This window comes from Vanessa cardui, chromosome 13 (genome assembly GCF_905220365.1).
Source record: "Vanessa cardui chromosome 13, ilVanCard2.1, whole genome shotgun sequence".
Taxonomy (NCBI): domain Eukaryota; kingdom Metazoa; phylum Arthropoda; class Insecta; order Lepidoptera; family Nymphalidae; genus Vanessa; species Vanessa cardui.
This window is the reverse complement of record NC_061135.1, coordinates 4,348,372-4,367,054: the sequence shown is the minus strand read 5'-3', so window position 1 is coordinate 4,367,054 and position 18,683 is coordinate 4,348,372. Positions and strand designations below refer to the sequence as shown.

At 30.7% G+C, this 18,683-nt stretch overlaps 1 protein-coding gene across 1 annotated transcript in view; it reads right to left on the bottom strand.

Moving 5' to 3' along the window:
* Window positions 1-6,443: 6,443 nt before the first annotated feature.
* LOC124534802 (tumor necrosis factor alpha-induced protein 8-like protein) overlaps window positions 6,444-18,683 on the bottom strand; it is a 55,995-nt gene continuing 43,755 nt past the window's right edge. Inside the window, exons 3-6 of the mRNA XM_047110821.1 lie at window positions 11,378-11,511; window positions 9,679-9,837; window positions 8,623-8,720; window positions 6,444-8,083 (exon numbers count right to left, since the gene is read on the bottom strand). Of these exons, the coding sequence (XP_046966777.1) occupies window positions 7,912-8,083; window positions 8,623-8,720; window positions 9,679-9,837; window positions 11,378-11,511 (563 nt within the window). The 3' untranslated portion in view covers window positions 6,444-7,911. The remainder of the gene's footprint in view (window positions 8,084-8,622; window positions 8,721-9,678; window positions 9,838-11,377; window positions 11,512-18,683) is intronic.

The window sequence follows — 18,683 nt, the reverse complement described above, 5'->3', positions numbered from 1 at the left end:
TTGCTTATAACATAATTGGAAATTAAAAATAAAATGTGGCAATTATTTAATACAGCAGATTATGAAACAGAAATATTAAAATATTTATTTACCTTTTTGTTTGTAAAAATATTGCTGTAATTAATAAGCATATTAAAATTAATAAGAAAAATCATTATTATTAATGCTATTAGATATACCGCGGTCTTACTCTCGTGGGATAGTATCTTTGATGAATTTGACGTGTAATACTCGTATGATAAATTGAAAAAAAATATATACTTATCGATATGATAGATGAAAAAAAATCTATTTTATACTAAATAGGATATATTACATAGATTATAACATGTAACGGCTCATTTGACGAGGCTTGAAGCTTGTAGCCATCTGTACCTAATAGATGCTGATAATTCTATAACAGCTTTTTGTCTTTTGTTCTTTTTTCGAATTCAAATATTTTGTACAAAGTTGTTGGAATTCAATATTTATTTCGTGAATCTCATTTATAATTAATTGAAGTTTAATCAAAGTATACTTTCGTAAATTATGCTCTCATTATTTATTAATAATCATAACTTTGTTTCATCTTAATTTATTATTAATTCGAACATAAGACGACATGTTACCAATATTATAGGGACAATAAAGATGTAAACTGATATTTATGAAACAATAACCTAAATAGTGGATTTTGTAATTACTACAATTGATTTTCGATACATAAAATCTTACATATTTTCTTTGAACCTGTATCCAATTTAATCACTATGTAGTTTTATATAAATAATAATAATAATTTGTGTATAGTATTAAAGATTTCATCGTAGATGTAATATGTTAAACCCACTCCATACTTCTACAACATTCCAGATGTAATTTGTAAATATTCATCGAAACATAACGAAAAACATCTTACTCTCTAATTTTAGTGTAATTAATGTTTAATCATAAGTATTGTGTTTAATTTAAGTTAAAATTCGTTTATAATTTGTAAATGTTTATAAATGTAGTAGATGAAAATTAATGCAATTAAAATACGTTAAATAAAGCTACAAAATCACCGCACGTGCTATACTCTGGCAGAAGACGAGCTATGAGCTAGATTAAAGATATTTTATTTTGTTACAAAAGTGATCGATTTATATTTTGCCTCGTTTTATATAGCAGATAAGTTGTAATGATTCTGATCAATATGTTTATACTGAATCGATATTGTCTTCTGCCATGGTTTAGCAAGAGCTAACCAAAAATGACCCTTAGAGCGTATCACATAAGGGTTAAAGTAGCCGTTCCTCAAAAGTAGAATATTATTTACATATTTGCATTGGATTTGTCTTTAGATAAGTATGATAATTTGTATGATGTTCTGTGATACGCTTTGAGCGTTACTGATCGCATAGTCCAGCACACTAGAACAGAATCACTCCACCAATATCAGATTTGTATACTAAGAAAATTTTAGTGAATAAAATATTGACTGGTGCTTTCACAATAATTGTAAGTTTCATTTAATACCTTGTCCTATTCCTGAACATGAAATATATTGAATGATAAATTGTTTAACATTTTACGTTGTAACGATTTTTTCAATAAACGTTACTTTTAACGTTAAAAGTAACGATTGCTTCAAAAAAATGATAACGTCTAGAAATGTGTATTGAAAAAATCTTTTAATCAGATACATACTACAAGATTTATGATTAAGATTGATCAAATGAAATGTAATTAATTCAATTAATTCGATTTTGAATCGTTAATATTTCATTATCATATCATCAGTCTACCGATTCGCATGCACACTCCAGCGAAAACAAACAGCAAGACACTCGCATAGTTGCTAACAAAAAGTTACACACATAAGTGTAACTTTATACTAAATTACAAGTAAAGTGTAAGCGCATATAATATGATGACATAATATATATATTACACAGGTCATTAAAATAGAGAGAAATGAAAATATTGGCAAATATAATTTGATTTCATATTTTAAGTTGGCGTTATGAAAGTATTAGAAGATCAATAAATAATGCGATACAAATAAAAAAAAAGCATAAAAAAAAATACTTTTTTATATGCTTAATTTATACTTTTGAAGAAAAGGTCGAGCGAAGCGTCAATAGGACATGGTTTAAGGACCGCCGAGCGATGACAAAAGTCGTAGATTTTATCCTAACCACATAGGCTATTCTCGTCTCCACTAGCTGGCAGAAGCTTTAAACTCAAACTCAAATAACTTTATTCAATATATAAGCATTACACTTTCTTATTGATGGTCAATTGAAACACTACCCCGGTGGTAGTGTTCGGAAAAGAAAATACCCTGACCTGAGTAGAACCGGCGAAAGAAACTCGGGGTTCGGGTTTTTTTTGTTTTTGTTGTTTGTCTCATATGTTATATATACAATTTAATATGAGATGAAATAGCCAGGAGGCGATCGTTTCAATCCCAAGGTGTATCAATCATAAACTCATTAATTGTATAATAACCTTTTGCACACAAGCGATCCTTAATATTTTTTTTAATTTGGCAACAGATGCACTTTGAACGCTTTCTGGGATCCTGTTGTAAAACCGTATACATTTCCCCACAAAGGAGTTACTGACTCTATGCATAATTTAGCATAATATAAGGCTTTAATGGTAAATTTAGAAAATATGGCATCGTTGGGTTGGAGTTTATATATTAAGCTACATCGTCGCTATAGGAGAATTTCATAAGACATTCGATCTCCTAAGTCTGTCTCCTAAGCCTATATTTAGTTATTATATATATATATATATATATATAGTATATTTGCTTGTTTAAAGTTGAGGATCTGGTGTTGCGGTTAGGTCTTTTCAAACGCAGTAGATTCAAAAAGACGTCAGACGAGAGATTTTCAAGTAGCAGCTTAGAGTTGACGTACGCTCTTAGCGCAAAGCCGAGAGACCTGCCTCTATCTCTCTCGAGACGCGGTTTATTGTTAATCTTTTGAACTATTACAGAAAAGAAGATAGTGTGAAGTAGGTACTTACATACAATAATTTCTGCGTAGCTGACTAGCCTAGTGTGGAATAATCGAAAAAGTCAGAAGTAATATAATTAATCACTAGAAATCAACCATATTTTAAGAAAATATTAATAATTATAATTAAGAAAATTAGTTATTAATTAATTTTTATTTCAAACCAATTATTATTTATTAATCGAACAGTAATTATATTAATCGACTTATATACTTACGTAGGTTTTTATTATCTGTGGAATCATTTTCCACAGATAATAAAAAAGAAGGAGTTTTGGCGGGCTTTTTTAAAACTATTACATTCGAGACAAATAAAAATGGCGCGTTTTCTTACTGATCACAACGACAAATATAAGATTGTTTAATAAATAAATATAATTTAAATTATAGTTAAAGTTATTGCAACTTTTTTTACGATATGTACCTGTAATATATAAAAAATAATATCTATTTCTCTTGGTAGGGTCATCACTTGAGAATGACTTTGCCGAATTCATTCTTTTTTTTTAAGCTTTCCTATATTTTCCTATATAAGAGTGTATAGAGTACTGATAATGTAGAGATTTATTCCTGTTCGAATTTAATATTTAAAAAAGTATACACCTCGCCTTATTGCCTTTACTGGTAACAGGAGGGCTGGTTCGTTTTTAGCCCAGAGGATCGGAATTGCGATTCAACGGGGTAATACTGCTAGCATTCTTGCCACCATTCCACGCGGCCAGGATTTATGCAGTAACTATTTTAAATTCACATTTGTATATATTTAATGTTATTAAAAACATCAATATGTCTATTAGGTCAGCTAGTGTTCAATACAGATGAAAGAAATATCACAACGCTGAATACTCAAAAAATATCAAATAAAACAACACACATTATTTATCAATTGTATATTTGATATCAAATCTTAATACATATAACATGGCTTAGCAAATTTGAAAATATACATTAACACTTATTACTTCGTAGCTATTGTGAGTCAAACGAGATACGAGTGAGATCTTATCCAACTTATTACATCATTGATTTATTTCGTAGTAATAAATTACATTGAAGAAAAAAACAACTATCTTCCATATTCCTTATCAATAACAATATCTTATTAAATACTATTTAAAATTAATTAGTTGTTCATCGAAATTTGTGTGCACTAAAATTAGCGGATTCACCTATAAATACTCCTTGGAGGTACTTAGTTAAATAATGCTATTATTTTCTTTCGAATGTCAAATGAATGATAACAGAAAGAGATAAATCGATGTTTAACTAAAAACCTCCCAAGCAAAGTTAATAAATAAGGCCGTGGCTGTACAATTTAATTCATCTCTTACTAATTCAAACATATATTTCATATCAATTTAAAACAGATAAAACAAGCAAACATTAATATCATGGTTTTTTTTAATGATTTAAAGTAGATTTTTTTTTTATTAATAAAATAATGGGCAGTGACTGTCAGTAGGACACGTATGACTTAGCTAAATTTAAACCTTAAATTAAATACCGTTCATGTTCTATAACATTAGCTAGAAGCAACATTTTCAACATTTATTTTGATATGGTTACACAAATCCATCGACAAATCATGACAACGCGTAAAATACCTAATCACATTCAATTAAAACGTCTTCCGGAGAACCGTCGCGAATTATACGAAGCTACATTTTTTACAAATTACACAATCATATTGTCATTTTAATACAACTACTCGGACGTGTCTTTGATTTCCATCTAGCTGACGAAGATCACATAACATATGGATAAATACTTGATAATTCAAAAAGGAGGTTCTGTTTCCGAGTGAAACTTCTTTGGGCATTTGCCGCGATAACACTAGTATTAAGGTTGAATTTTTAGGGCGAAGTTTTTAAATGTCAGCTTATCCAAAAAGGTTTCACTTAACATGAACTAAAATTATAATGTTTGTTTTTTTTTAATTCGAATATTAATTTAATCATAGGTATTTTTATATATTATCTATCAATCATTGAAAAATTATGTAGGTATATATGTTACCGACAATTGTAAGTTATTTATGAGATTTTAAATGAACATTGTTATTTTTATTATTACAGTTATTTAAAATGGGTCATTTATCATGCTTTTTATTTTTATTCGATATATCTTCAGTATTTACGAATGTCTTGTTCACGTTTTTAATAACTGTAAGATCGTTACTATTCCTGTGAGTATTAGAACTCGAGATCACAATAATGTGAACCAATGTTTGATTCGATTCCCGGACGACATTGGCTCAAGACCGGTGCTCGAAGTGTCTGGACTAGGTGGCAAGTATTGTGCAAACGTGTTAATATGGCTACTTCTACTAGATAAGTGTTCATAAACTAAAACTTAATGTTGTCTTAAATTTTCGCGATGATTACACATTTAAATAAAACTATTTATAACGGATGAATCGCGTATATTAATTATATTTAAACATCCCGACGTTTCGAGCACTTTGCAGTGTTCGTAGTCACGGGCAGTCTGCCCGTTATAAATAGTTTTATTTAAACTAAAACTTAATTAGTTTATTGCTAATAAGAGAGATATGACGATAGTTCAGATATGCTTGAACTTTTCTAGATATTAAAACTTTTGGTCCGAATTGTCATTTATTCGTTATTTATTCAATAGAAATTCTTAAAATAATTTTCTTGGTTATAATCTAAATCAAGTAAAACGAATCGTTCAGAAAAATATTTTTTTAAGTTTAAATGTCTTTTATAAAATGATATTTTGGATCTGTTATTACGAATATGTATTATAAAAATGTAAAGTTTAGGTAAATTGAAAATTACATTAATTATTCATTTATATATAGTGTTTTGGGTGTTTTTTAATTTATTGATATTATACGAACATTGATAAAAATTTAAAATAGTATAAGTACATAACATTTCAAACGTAAACATTTTGAAAGTCATTAATTATTTAATGAACTATAGATAACATAAAATTTAAAGACATAAATAAATGTTGCCATTAATAAAAACTTGTCAAACTTCCTACAAACCGAACTTAGATGGAAAATAATTTATTGTATAAATTGCTTATCAGTAAATTAACTTTATAAAATATTGGTAACGGTAAAGATATTTCCTTACACCACTAACCATTCAATGTACAAATATTATATACTACATTATATTTACATAATGATTAAAATTAAATTATCAACACTAAAATTGTATCGATCGACTAAAATGAGGCAAGATCTTAGTCACAACGTAGTCAAATAAACTGCAATGCAATTTTAAGAAAGTTTCGATTCGATACGAATAACTCATTCTTTAAATTTTTAATCTGTATTGATTAGAACATACTCGTACATTCTCATTCACAAAAGCAGTTCCAATCAATTGTAATAAAAACAATAAGAACGAAATACAATTGTTCTGGAATGAAAACTATAGGCAAAATTAAAAAAATATTTTTTTTTTAATTTTGGTGCGAAATTCGAAATTTAAAATTAAATTAGACTAATGCTAATAATGCACGTGTAAAGTATGTAAGACATTGTTTGTGGATTAATTTGGTCATAATTACATGTCTTTCCTCGTTTAATCTTGGTAAATATTTACGACAAGAATTTACATTAAATATATAATAAAGTCGTGCTATTTTCGGTACATACGCAATTAGTGGTTATGAGTGTTAATTTAATTGAAAATTTTAAACATTTGAAGCCTTACACAATCGTTATAGAATTGAAAATCGACTGAAATATTTACTTCAAACATTTTCTTTTTTAATTTTGACCGATTTTATTTTTTCAATATAATATTTACTTATAATATCATAAGGGAATAAGCCAAGAAATAGATTAGTATTTATCGTTATAGGAAAGTTCTTAAAATTGCATTGAGTAATCACTATCATAAGTCTCATTAAATTTCGCATTGTAAATTTTAGGCATTATTTCAATTTGTAGGCAAAATGCGGCATTTATAGTTTCACATTCATCCTTCTACATTTCAAAGACTTAAGTCTATAAATAGACTTCAAAAAGCGACACGCAATACATTTTAAAATTGTCAATTCATCATTAAGACTGATCGTCTTTTATAACTAAGATTGTTCTCAATTACATGAAAAGTTTTAACGACTGAGATAGTTGTAGCGTCGTTTAAACTTTTAAAGTCATTAACGGCAAGTGAAAATGGAGATTTTATCGACCTACAGCTTAATCATTCTTTCAGGCATCCTTCAGATCAGTGTGATCTCTTTTGCTGTCTTTAATATCATTATATAACTACGCTTTTTAATTGGATGAAAAACTTTTCAGGACATATACTATCCAATGAATTACACCCAATTTCGTTATAACAAAACGTCAAAGCCATCGCGCAATTCTAAATTTCGAATAATCATTTGAAAAATGACGTCTTATGTCATTTCCGTTATACTTTTCAAATTCTCTAAAATTTAAGCCGATGCAGTGTGCGTTAACGGATACTGTAAATTAATAAATAAAATGTCATTGTTGAGTATTCGAAACAGTCTTGTTTGTCTAAACTTTTGTTGATCAATTAATCGCTAAGAAAATTCTAGAGAGCTCTCGGAGTATCAGTGAATGCTAGTGATCCAGGACACAAGCCGCTACGAACACCACAATCTCAAAATTGTTATAATTTTCTCGCATCAAAAATAGTCGAATTAGCGCAAATACTGTTTAATCCACTGGATATCCAACTAGGCCTGATGGAAATCCATAACGTGCAAAGCAAACTGCAAATAAATCTATGTGCAACAATATTTAAAACTTTTACTTATGAGTCAATTCCCCATTTGTGGAGATAACGATTATGTGATCCCATTGTCGAAGCGTTCCAAGATTGTTTATCTTAGGCGACTTTATAAGATGGTCTGTGAGCAGAGCTTTAGAGTAGGACGGCACATGTGTTCCCATATTGTTGGATTATAGCAGCCCCCTGTCTAGTTCCTTCCGAAGCATCCTGGTTAGTTTGATGACGTCATCGTCTATCTGGCCGGCGAATAACGAATCTAGAAGCTCACCTCTGGAGGCGAGTGCGAATACTCCGGCCAGTCGTGAGACTGACTTATCGGATAAGTGGCGCTCCACTACGGCCCTGGAAACATAGAATATGTCTAAGTTAATAATAAATAAATATAAATATGAGACAATATCACATACATTACTCTGATCCCAATGTAAGTAGCTGAAGCACTTGTGTTATGGAAATCAGAAGTAACGACGGTACCACAAACACCCAGACCCAAGACAACATAGAAAACTAATGGTAATCTACATCGACTCGGCCGGGAATCGAACCCTGGACCTCAGAGTGGCGTACCCATGAAAACCGGTGTACACACCACTCGACTATGGAGGTCGTCAAAAATAATACAATAACATAAATGGCTAATTCCTCTGAATATTAAACTGTTAGATAGTGTTAAAGGTCCAATTTACAGAAATAATGGGATATCCATTTAAATGAGTCTTTAATTTACCACCGTATAATTTATATGGTGTGTTTTTTTGGAGACGGATAATGTGTGAGCTATCTAATATATTTGCAAGTAATATAACAAAGTATATGATCCGAGCTGTATTAAAAATAATAATTAATGGTAAATAGGTGAATGAGTGCCTAATATGACTTACTTAAGTGATTGATGCGATTCCCGAAGAGCATCCTGAAGGAATCCCCGATCGTATGAGAAGTCCACCTCGCAGAACGATACCACGGCCATCAATACGGTCTGAATAAAAATATTCATATATGTATTAATTAATTAACGTAAGAAATAACAACATTAAATGCTTAAATATATACAAATATGAACTAAAACTAGTTACTGTATAAATCTTGACCGCGTGGAATGGTGGCAAGAATGCTAGCAGCATTTCCCCGTTGAATCGCAATTCCGATCCTCTGGGCAAAAAACGAACCAGCCCTCCTGTCACCTCCTCACCACCAATGAGGCGAGGTGTTATACTTTTGATGAAGCTTATATTAGATAGATGTACATGAGCTGAAGAAAGTGACGGAATCCTACTGGAGAACAGAGATCATTGTTGCACTTTAGGAGAATCATATGTCTAGTAGTAGATGGCAGTTAGCTAACGACGTTGCTCTAGTAATAAAATATTGTTGAATTGATTGATTTAAATTTAGAATAATGAATCTTTAAGAGTATTTATATTATAAGTTATTATCCAACATACTATACGAATATGCATAATGGTGATTTTTATAAGCAGAAAACAAAAGTCTGTAAGAAAGCGTTTTTGTGGCTAAAGATTGCTTTCAATTATTTTATTACGTTGTACGAAAGTATCAATTAAATGCATGTTTTTTAATAAATTACTGGACAACTTTCAATGTTGTGTGTACTTTAGTAATAGTAACATATTTCATAAGAACCTTATTAATCATTATTCATATCGATGATAAAATAAATGTAGCGCTCTAAATAAGAACCTTATTACCTACGATTCAGACAAACTTATAACATTTTACATTTAAGCGTTAAAAATAGTACGCCATTAAATTGTTTTTAATTAATTAGACTCTCCGTTTTAACGGGAACATAAATTTCGTACAGAGACAGTAAATAAAGTGAGCATTTTTACTGTGTTGTCAAGTGCTACTGAAAATTTACAATTAATAACTTGAATGTCATTTATTGAAAGTGTTTTTTTTTTTAAATAGCTTACGTGAAATTTCGAGCGGAATGCACCCAAGGCCCTTTCGTCAGCAGCTGACAGCTGTCCATGACGCCGCAACACACCCAGCTTCACAGCAGCTTTGATCACGTGCTTGACCAGCTTCTCAGCCTCACGCTTCTCCACACGCTCGCGTAATACGCTCAAGAACTGGAAGAGTAAATATTTAATTAATTCAAAATTGAATGCAGAATGATTCATTCTGCATTCAATATTAATTCACGTCGGATTGAAATGATTGATTTAAATTTGAGCTGCATATGAGTATACGACTTTGGCATTAAAAATGTAAATTGCATTGTATTTTGAAATATGCACTGAGGAATTAACCATAACATCTTAGCTCTAAATGACGGTACATTGACGGTGTATGAAGTCGTTTTATAATTGTTTTAAGTGTTATTATCCACTTATATCAAATACTCGCTTGCTTTCATAAATAAATTAAACAGGTTACCCTGTTTAATAAATATAAATTGTATTAAACAATTTAATTGAACTTCTTACACTTGATTTTTTTTTAATTTGGACAACAATGGAAGGGAATTTGCCATCGTTACTTAAGTGAAAATTATTAAGTACCTAACTTCGATTCACATAAGTTCATACATGTTACTAATGATTAATTTATATGCCTTTAAAATTAAGTAATTTAAAAAAAAGGTGATGAATATAAAAAGTAACATCTTTAAATAACTCAAATCTTCTCTATAGAGAATAAATCCGAAGAAATTAATAATAAAACTAAGATTGATTAGCTTTACAACTTTCTAATTGTTCAATTAATTTAACATCCCTGTTTAAGTTAAACGTTATTAATCTAATGATATCATTAAAAATTCAGATTAAATTATACTTGGTGGAAAGGAGGAAATGTGAGGAAGTTGTCCTCTTTTATATAAGTTTGTTTAAGAAGGAGTAATCAATAAAATCCACGGTGTACATTCGTCACGTTCCGGCCCGCGTGTTGAACGAAACGTGTTTTTATGGAATACTGAAAAAATATTTCAATAATTTCGGTTAAAATATTTCTTTTTCAAGATAGCCTTTTCGAGATTGAAATTTTTTTTTTTTTATTTTTTTTGTTAGTGACTTTTATTTACTTTACACGGGTACGTCAGTCCCAATCATTTATTTTGTAATTCTAAATAATAAAACGCCTTGACCGAAGTTTATTTAATTGTACATATTAGCAATTGAATAACTTGGGTATCAAATTGTGTATATATATGTATTGTCGAGAGCTCTGATCATGGTAAGTATCCGAATCTATTGTTCATCAGCGCGTTCCTAACAGACAGCTCGTAGCTTGTGATTTTACTAAATCTTTATTACTGACTAACGACCCGCCCGATCTTAGTTATATTATATAATAAATATACTACACAATTTGTTTATTTACGACATCACAAACTTATTAAATTGTCAGTGTTTCTTTAGTTATATACAAAAACATTCCTCTCGAATCACTCTATCTATTAAACAAAACCGCATCAAAATCCATCGCGTAACTTTAAAGATCTAGAAAGAAGTATACATACGACAGACAGCGGTAAGCGACTTTGTCTTATATTATGTAATGATAATGATGATAATGAAGTAGGTATATAAATTTAGTGGAAGTCATTGGGAGAGGCCTATGTTCAGCATTGGACGTGTTACGGCTAATATGATGATGATATAAATTTACCTGGTCTAGTAATTTGGCAGCGTGTTCGTCTAGGACCAACGAGCGCGCACTCGCAGCCCCTCCCACGCGCGAGAGGAACTTCTTCTGCGCGCGCAGGGAAATGTCTCGGGCGCACCACGCGCCTCCCTCCATCGCTGTGAAATAAATAAAAACTGCGTGAACACGTGACATTAAAAACCTAACTTTTCCCATTATACATACAATATTTATGACTTTAAGGCTTTTCCCAATACGCCCCTCGGTTTTAATATATGATTCATATAAAGTAACTAGTAAACACATTGTTTATTCATAACACAAGTATATTGAAACTAGCAAATTCTGGTAAGAATTTGCGGTTGGAATCTAAAGCCTATTTCAACCGGGCAGGTCGAAAGATTATCACATATTAGATAAGATTTGTCCGTTTTCCTAAAAAGTCTTGATATGCGTATTTATAGTTCAATTATTTGTATTTTATTTATGTTCATTAATTTGTATTTGTAATAGCATCATGTTTAGTTAACTGCTAAAAATTTTACAATATTTCCATAATCCGTGATGAGTATCAAAGATTATTCATGTACAATGATATCGCGACATTCCAATATTGAGTTGTTTCTTCTTGGATTCGGAATGGAGCTACATTCGAATAAAAAAAGCTAAAGAGTTTACTTTCATAATAATAGTATAATATCGAAATTAAATTACTACTAAAACTATAATCAAATAGGACATTAAAATGAACAAATCTAAAATGCTCTGATCTAACTTATTACTAACTTAATATGCAATGCAATATATTATATACATAATACAATACCTATTGACTTTTATTATTCTGCGTAACTACTAAATAAAAACAACTAACAAATAACAAAGTATGTAATAGAAAAGAAACTCTTTACTTATGTATTTTACACAATAACAGTTATAAGATATGCCTGTATATATAGAATACATTATGAGTAATGATGAGTGATTGTCTATAAATACATAATTATTATTAAACATAACATTATAATGCAATTACGACGATTTAAACGTTCACCATTTGAATGCATTCGTCATTTAAAACCATACGGCTCTACCTTATACAGAATTATGTTGTTTAAAAATAACCATCCTATTAAAACTACGAGAAATGAAACTAAGTAGGACTCAAATATATAATTGAGTCAATAATTAATTCATTTTAATTACAACATTATTGGAAGTATTTTTTTATACGCAACAGAAGAGTGGATCTCAGCTATCGCATATACAAAATATGCTTTATTAATAGTTAATTTTGAGTTGACTTTATGAGCTTACAATTTAGCTAAGGTTACTAGTTCGTAACGAAAATTATTTTAAAAAGGGAAGAAAGATTGTACAGAATAAAACATATTTTTTGATCATGGATTATACATGTAAAATTTACTATAAGTAATTATACTTAAATGCTTAGAATGAAAAAGTATTTATACTTATAATAAATTTTACATGTATAGTCCTTGATTAACTAATATCAGACTTTGCGTAAGCGAAAGGATCACCTTGTCGAAGATGACATGAGTATGCTTTTATATTATGTATATACAAGTGATTATGGCCGTGCCACGTGTGGCGTGTTATACTTCAAAACAGAACATAGCAATTATAAATATATAATGTAAAAGTATCTATGTATCTTCTTACATGTACCTTAAGTCTTATATCCGTCTCAGGAGGTTTCGAGCCTATTTCACCACTGTGTTCTAAACACCGGACAATTCCAGCTTAATTAGATTAATCATGATCTAATTAGAACAAACGGTATTTAATTGTTAACACAAGTGACTTGATTATTTTAATTGGTAGGACAACTAAAAAGTCATTATATTTCATTAATAATATTGTGTAATTATTATTTTATTAATTTGGGGTCCTTTATTTGTTAATAAGAATTTATATTGTCTAATTTGTATGTGACGTAGCCAAAATAACATGTGGCTATATTGCACAAATAAAAGACCAACAACCAAAAAAAATGAATGAAAGATTAATATTATTTGGGATTATGACAACTGCTTCCATACAAAGTTAGTCGAAAAATGAAATCATGAAAAAATGTATCCTCGGCTATTTCATAGAATTTATTTATTTTCAAAATCATTTTTGATTTTGATATTCTTTTAATTTATACTAAACAGCTTCTAATCGTGCAAATATAAACGTTGAACGTATTTTCACATCAATAGATAGTGCGAACTCTGAATACCAATACTTTCTTACAGAGTGACTTTCAACCGTTTAAGCGTGGCCTTTTAATTTTTCCAGTGGAGGTGGTAAATACATGTGTCAGAATTTACTTGAAATTAGACACATGCAGGTTTTAGCAGGTTGGTGAATTTTGAGTTAAGAGAAAACCTAGGTAATTATAAACATATTTTTTCCGACACGTAATATATATCGGAAAAAATATGTTAATTACTCGCTCTTCAACCAAACCCTACACCCGACAATTTTAAAAAGATCGCAAATATATTTAGCCGGTTATTTATACCAAGCCAGAGTAAGGTCAATGACCTCCATTGGTCCTTTCGCCAGACGCGGGCAATATTATAATGTGATTTTAATTTGCATATGATGAATTTATGTATCCCCAGACAGTGAAAGGTCAACGGCATCTCTGTACCCAGGTAAAGATAATACAGGTAAGATGTAGTCATTTTAACCCTTTAAAATACCACATTAAACTTTTAAAGGGTACGATCCGACCCTGTTCCTCGGATAGGCATTATATTGGTATTCTATAAAGGAAAATCTCTTAAAACGCGTTCTATTTTACAACGACCATATATAACGATAACAGCCTACGCTGTTCTTTAAGAATAAATTCGAAATATGAAGTAGAATTCAGCGATAAAATAAAATAAAAAATAATGGAATTAGCTTTAAACATTGTATCGTCGTAAATCAATTTTCTAAATAATTACAATTAGGTCAACAACAACAACAGCCTGTCAATCTCCCACTGTTGGGCTAAGGCCTCCTCTCCCATTGAGGAGAAAGTTTAGAACATATTCCACCACGCTGTTCCAATGCGGGTTGGTGGAATATACATGGGGCGGAATTTCAGTGAAATTAAACATATGCAGGTTTCCTCACTATATTTTCCACGAGATGAATTATAAACACAAATTAGGCACAAGCACAAGGTTTGAACCCGCAATCATCAGTTAAGATGCACGTGTTCAAACCAATGGGCCATCTCGGCTCGCAATTAGGTCGATCGAGTCTAATATCAAATTTATTTCATAAGCCGCGTTCAGTAGATTATATACGATGAACTGCTGCATTAAAAACGCTATACAATCTTTTCAATCAAATTGCAGAAATAAATCTGACAAATACTGACATCGATCATCTTTTCTTGAATCAATTTTGAGAAATTGTTGGCCAACGAATATCTGTCAAAGAAAATTGAACAGCATGGAGAAATATCCAGTGCATTAAAAACTTGGGGAATTTTGAGTTTAGTATAAATAATGGTCCTTAAATATACAAACTTTTTCCCGTATTATATAATGCGTAACTATTCAATGAATACAAATCGTACAAAACGTACTTTCGTATTTCTGAATCATTATTAAGCTATTATGAGTTTACTGTATTGATTAAAATCTATTTTAAACATGGTATGAAAGGTTGAGTCACTTTAGCGATATTTTAATATCAGTAATGGCTCAACGGTGGATGTACTTTATAATCATATGATATATACTCGTATGTGTAGTATACTGTGTTAACTACCTCTTCGGTCTTTTAATTTCTTTATAATATTGCAGTTCCGCAATTCAGTACATAGTCTGCCGTCTTCTGAAAGCACATGATCTCTTGGAGGTGCCATCAGATAAAATTAGACTTAGTGAAAAAAAGATTGTAGTTGTGTATGAGCACATATTATTGCGCTTTAATATGTGCACAATTGACACAACTAGTCTTCTAGACCAAGAGGCATCATCAACATACAAGATTTCTTAATTATTTTAAGCGTTTTTCTGCCAAACAAATCACTGCCAATAGACATTGTTGCGGTAATATTAGGCATCCTTTATATCACCAATACGACATCAACTAGAACTATGATGTTACACCTTATGCCTATTATTACCGGTATTACTTACCTTATCTTGACTCACCAACTGATACACAAAAATAGGTATTAAACATAATATAGGTATTATTTAGAAGACTTTTACAGACTTTTACAAACATCTAACACCAAGTGAAGTATTGGTAAATATACTTGCCTAAATACTTTACATATTGTACGATTTTTTCCGTACTGCAGTAAAGTTTGCAAGAATGACTCAAGATATTTTTAAAGCAGTAACTTAAACAATGACCGACTCCGTGAAAACGAATGACTAATAACATTTGTACTTCCACACTCATCTTTTAAGCAATTGGATACATATGTAAATTAGTAACCAGACTCTCGCGGTTTTACCACTGTCTACGTTGGTCAGGTCGGTTTTTTTTATATTTCCTGAAAAAGGTTTCCGGTGTTCAGCTAAAGATGACGAGCAAGCTTATTTTAAAGTTCTCGTTTTCACTTGGTATATTTTTGCTTCAAATGTTATAGCTGTGATTTATGTAGCCATAGCTTAAGACTGAAATGAAATTAAAAAAAAATCGCAGCATTCTTTACTGCCACATTGGTAGAACTTTCTTCATAATTTACCCTGGATCGGAGCGAAATAAGATAACTTATGACGGAACATTTTGTTGTATACAATATGTACAATGTATTTATTCTGTATAGCTAAACATAATCACACGAAAATCCGAAGTATATTTTACAGCAGCTATTTTTTAATTTCCTGTTTGTTTCGTCAATTTATAACTCTGTCCTTGACGAAAAAACGCCTCGTCAACCTGAAGGCAATTTTCTTTACATACTTAATAAAGATTCATGATATAGCGGGGTGTTGTTCACTTTGATATAGCAAAATAGTCTTTAGGGTAACGTCATTAGTTACAAAATAGCTGAGCATCAAAAAAGCTGTATTGGCCATGTACACAGGTTTGGGCGGAACATGATAGTGGTATATTAGCATATCGCGTGCTGAAGCGGCCTTCGCTTAGGATACACAATCAAGTACAATGTCAAGTTGAATGCGCGCTTACAATGTCATGATATAAGGCCGTTCTATTCTTCATCACCGCCGGTCGATGATCAGGACTAACGAAATATAATAAGGAAATACTGTAGAGTCATCGATTGTATGCGTATAAGCTCGCCTAGTGAATCAACAGCTCTTTGAGCCTACGAAAGAATTAGAGTATCTTACTCATTATGCATCTACGTTATTAAACTAATTAATAATAAGAGGCTGTCTTACCCCAACTATAGGCCAATTACCTACTGTTTTGTTATATCCCAGTGCTGTGCTGTACCCTTGATTTAAGAAGTTGACAATGTTATATTTCCACCTCCGGAAAGCACGCAAGGTATTGCAACTGTGTGAGTGAATGATTGGAAAGAGTTCTTGTGTTTATATCACTTGCTGTATAATATCGCGTGCGCAGATACTTTGAGCTTGACCGCTGTGGTCCCGTTTCATTCGTTCCACACATAAGAGCTTCTATTATTCCAAATAACCTTTATTCATAAATAGGTACGTATATTTCTGTAAGACTTTTAATAGGTATATGTTTTATTAAGAAATTAGCCAATTGTTTTGTAATAAATACGAATACTCGTATTTTAAACACTGTTTTGGTATAAAAGTTTCGACTATAATCCAAGCGATAAGAATTATAATTATTTTATATAATTAGGATATAATAATTACATGTTATTATTACAAAAGTATAGTTATAATTAATTTATTTTTAATTTATTGTAATCAATTAAAATTTGCTATTATGAACCTTATTTTCTAATGGACCAGCGAAATGCACCGGAATACCCACTAAAAAAACTACCGCTCATACTCCGTATCTTAAGGGGACGACACAGGATCGTTTGCGCATACTACCATGACGCCCCGAAGCTTTCGATAACGTAGTCGAATAAAATAATATTTAAACGTATTCAAATTATTATGTTATATGTATATAAAGAAACACTTGTAAATGACAATGATAACACTATTACAAACATTACTTGTAGCCTCGTGCGAATCATCAAAGCGTATGAATTATTAAATAACCGTATTACTATTGTCGAACTAACACTTCCACTCATTACAATGCAGTACAAACTGTACACAAGACTGGACATAAAGAGAACAACACATCAATCTACATACAAATTACGAACAACCAAAATAAAATTGTAAATCATAAATATTAGCAATCAAGCAATCATTTCAAGAAAATGGAATTCACGCTTGTCACTCAATATTCGAAATTTGAAGCGGGTGGAGCCAAAAATAAAAAAAAGGATACAAAAATCCTCCTCTCGAATTACTCTATCTGTTTAAAAAAATCATCTAAATCCATTGCGTAATTTAAAAAGCTTATCATACATAGGTACAGACAGTGGTAAGCGACTTCTTTTTATACTGTGTAATAATTAAAATGCTTACACCTCCGAAAGATGCCGCATCTTCTTCTTCATTTCCTACGTAGATTGAAGAAGAGTTCTCATTACAAAAAAAGTGTCTCCTCATTGATTAGTAGAGATCACTGTACAAACTGTAAAGTACTGGATTATTAAACCCATGATATTTTACATTCATTAAATGTGATAAATGAAACAATCACACTATTTAAAATTAAAATTACGGAGAGGATATTTCTAATGACATCTGCTCAATTGGGAGTAAAACTTTACATAGAAATTTCTCGTTTCTGATGTTGAAAATGAAATATCAAAATATTATGTAAGTAAGTAAAGTGAGTCTTATTTTAATAGTTTACACCAATGATATTCCAATAAACAGATATGTTATACCCATACTAAACAACAGAAAAAAGTGTGCTGAGCCGGGGACCGTTTATTTTAAATTTCGTTACAAGTAAAAAGGATAGCTTGATAAAAACAATAAGTAAAAGGGATAACTAGATGTTTTAATTACGCAAAACGTATTACTACATAATTATGATGTATTATAACGTATTACTGGCATAATTATGATGAAAACGACTAAAGGCAAACGTCCCAATTAGGACGTTTTCTAGTCTTCACTTTTTGCGCGTTAATGACATATCATATACTAGAATATCATTGGTTTACACTTAAATACAGGCGTTAAAGATTCTTTGAAAATCTATCACCTAAAAGGGTGACAATATTTATGGAAGTAGGCGAGTACATGACTAAGAGAATAAAAAATTCTAACGATATGCA